This window comes from Alligator sinensis, unplaced genomic scaffold (assembly GCF_000455745.1).
Source record: "Alligator sinensis unplaced genomic scaffold, ASM45574v1 scaffold1860_2, whole genome shotgun sequence".
NCBI classification, from domain to species: Eukaryota; Metazoa; Chordata; order Crocodylia; family Alligatoridae; genus Alligator; species Alligator sinensis.
This window is the reverse complement of record NW_005843035.1, coordinates 290393-292919: the sequence shown is the minus strand read 5'-3', so window position 1 is coordinate 292919 and position 2527 is coordinate 290393. Positions and strand designations below refer to the sequence as shown.

General features: G+C 62.4%; 1 protein-coding gene across 1 annotated transcript in view; it reads left to right on the top strand.

Annotated features, from left to right (window-relative positions):
* The first annotated feature begins 6 nt into the window (after positions 1–6).
* The window catches only part of MARK2 (microtubule affinity regulating kinase 2), a 25465-nt gene continuing 22944 nt past the window's right edge, over positions 7–2527 (top strand). Inside the window, exon 1 of the mRNA XM_025193257.1 lies at positions 7–74. Coding sequence (XP_025049042.1) covers positions 18–74 — 57 coding nt within the window. The 5' untranslated portion in view covers positions 7–17. The remainder of the gene's footprint in view (positions 75–2527) is intronic.

The following is a 2527-nucleotide window of genomic DNA, read 5'->3' as shown; positions in this document are numbered from 1 at the left end:
GGCCCCGGGCCGCCGCCATGTCGAGCAGCGGCCGCAGCCCCCTGCCCACGGTCAGCGAGCGCGACGCCGAGCAGGTACCGGGGGCGCCGCGGGGGGGGGCGGCCTGGGACCCGCCGGGCAAGAGCCGTAGCGCTGTACTGGGACATGCTGGGGCACCGGGACATATTGGGACATCCTGGGCTTGGGGGGGAGGACTGGGACGTACTAGGATATACTGGGGGGGCAGAGCGCTGGGTGGGATATACTGGGGTGCAGGGGTGTCCCTCTGGTGCTGGACTGACAGGCACTGGGGTATACTGGGTTGGGGGAAGCCCAGCATTGGGCTGGGATGCACTGGGATATACTGGGCTGGGGGCTCCTAGTCTCTGTAGTGTTGGCCTGTGTGGGCTGGGAAGGACTGGTGGGGGGTGGGGAGGACTGCTGCAGAGGCTGGGATGTACTGGGATATACTGGGGTGCCACAAGGAACTTGGGGCTCTGTACTGGGGGGGGTCCTGTACCGCTATACTGGGCAGGGGGGCTCCCCAGAGCCCTGTACTAGGGCTCCCAGGGCACCTCTGGACTGCACTGGGAGACTGGGGCGGGGGGGCTCCCAGTAGCTCTGCACTGTGGTTCCCCATGCACTTGTGGTGGGTATACTGGAAGAGACTGGGGGGAGGGGACTTCTAATAGTGCTGTATTGGGGAGACTGGGAAGGACTGGGATATACTAGGGAGTTGCCGTGGAGGCAGAGATACAGTGGGGCAGGAGCTCCCAGGAGTGCTCTACTGGGGAGACTGGGACACACTGGGATATATCGAGGTGTGGAAGAACTTCCTGTAATACCGTACTGGGTAGACTGGGGCGTCCTGAGGCAGCAGAGGCCTTGTAGTGGTGGGGTTCCTGCTGTCGCTGTGCTGGGGCAACTGGCATGGCGGGGGCTCCCAGTAGCACTGGACTGTGGAGGTTGGGACATACTGGGATGGGAGGGCTTATAGTGAAGAGACTGGGATGTACTGGGGCCAGGGGCTGCTGGTGACAGGTCCCCTTGGGGGCATCACCACGTCCTGGCACTAGAGCTGGGCAGCTACACATGCTGTGGGCATGGGGGGGGCATTGCCCCTGCTTATGCTGTGGGAATGGTCTGGTTCAAGGAGGGGGAAACCCCAGTCCACATGAGGTCCCTATGGACTGGGGTTGTGGACTGGGAAGGGGGAGTGTGCGACTGGCAGGGGCTATGGGGCAGACTGCCCGTTGTGGGAGGCACAGCCTGTGGGGGCTGGGGTGTCCTGGGTTCCTGTGGTCTTGGTGTTCCTCCCTGCAAGTGCCCATCTGGGAGACTGCCCCACAGGCGCCCAGATATGGGGAGAACCGGGGGCGGGGGGTGCAGGTCCAGCACAGGAGGGCTCTGATGGGGGTAGCCTTGGGCCCCTGGCAGGCACAGGCCCTGGTACCCCCAAGGCACTTGCTGCAGTTATGAGGGGTCATGACCCTGTCCCCAGGGTCCTTGGAGCCCCAGCATCCTCCTCCTACCCTGGGAGGGGCGGTATCTGGGTGCCTCGACCTCACCTACCCCCCATCCTCATGGGTGGTGTGTGAAGGGGCCCTCAGCTTCCCTTATCCCCATGCCAGGCAGGTGCCCTGGAAAGGGAGGAGGTAATTTGCAAGTAAAATGTGGCTCATAATTAGCAGACCCCAGGGTGGGGGTGGGGGGCTCAGAGCCCTGGCATCAGCCAGGCCTGAACGCCTCCCTCCTCAACTGAGTTTGGAGGGGAAGCAAGGCGCTGGGCGTTACCGCCTACCAGGTGCCCCCTCCACCCCGGGGTTGAAAACAGGAAGTGATGCAATTGCGGTGCCCAGGCGTGGGGCCCAGATCCAGTGCCTCAAGCCACTCGGCTTTCTGCCTCCTGCCCCATCCAGTGCTATGCTTTCTGCCTTCTGTCCCCTGCCACATCCTTTGCTCTGCTTTCTGCCCCCTGCCCCTGCTGCTCTGCTTTCTGCCCTCTGCCCTATCCATTGCTCTGCCTTCTGCCCCCTGCACCATCCATTGCTCTGCCTTCTGCTCCCTGCCTTGGAGCCCTGTCAGGAGTCTCTGGGCTGGGTGTCGTTCCCCCCACGCACACTTTAACCCCCTTCAAGCTCCGTTTGTGGTTGGCACTGGGAGGAGCCCCAGGCTTTTGGGGACTCCCTTCAGGTCCCACGTATGCCTGTATGTGGGCTTGGGCACCTGGGTTCTCTGTGTGTGGGTGAGACTGGATGTGTGCATGCATTTGTGCGTGCACATGTGTGGGTGTCCCGGATGCCTAGGTTCTGTGCATGTGGGGGTGGAGGGTGTCCCGGACACCTGGGCCCTGTGTGTGGGTGCACAGGTGTCCCGGATGTGTGGGTTCTTTGTGTGTGTATCTGTGTCCCGGATGCCTGGGTCTGTGTGTTTGTGCGTGCGTGCACATCGCTGTTCTGGTGTCCTGAACACCTGTGTTCTATGTGTATGGGTATCCCCGATGCCTGGGTTCTGTGTGCATGCGTGTCCCTGTGTGCATGTCATAGTT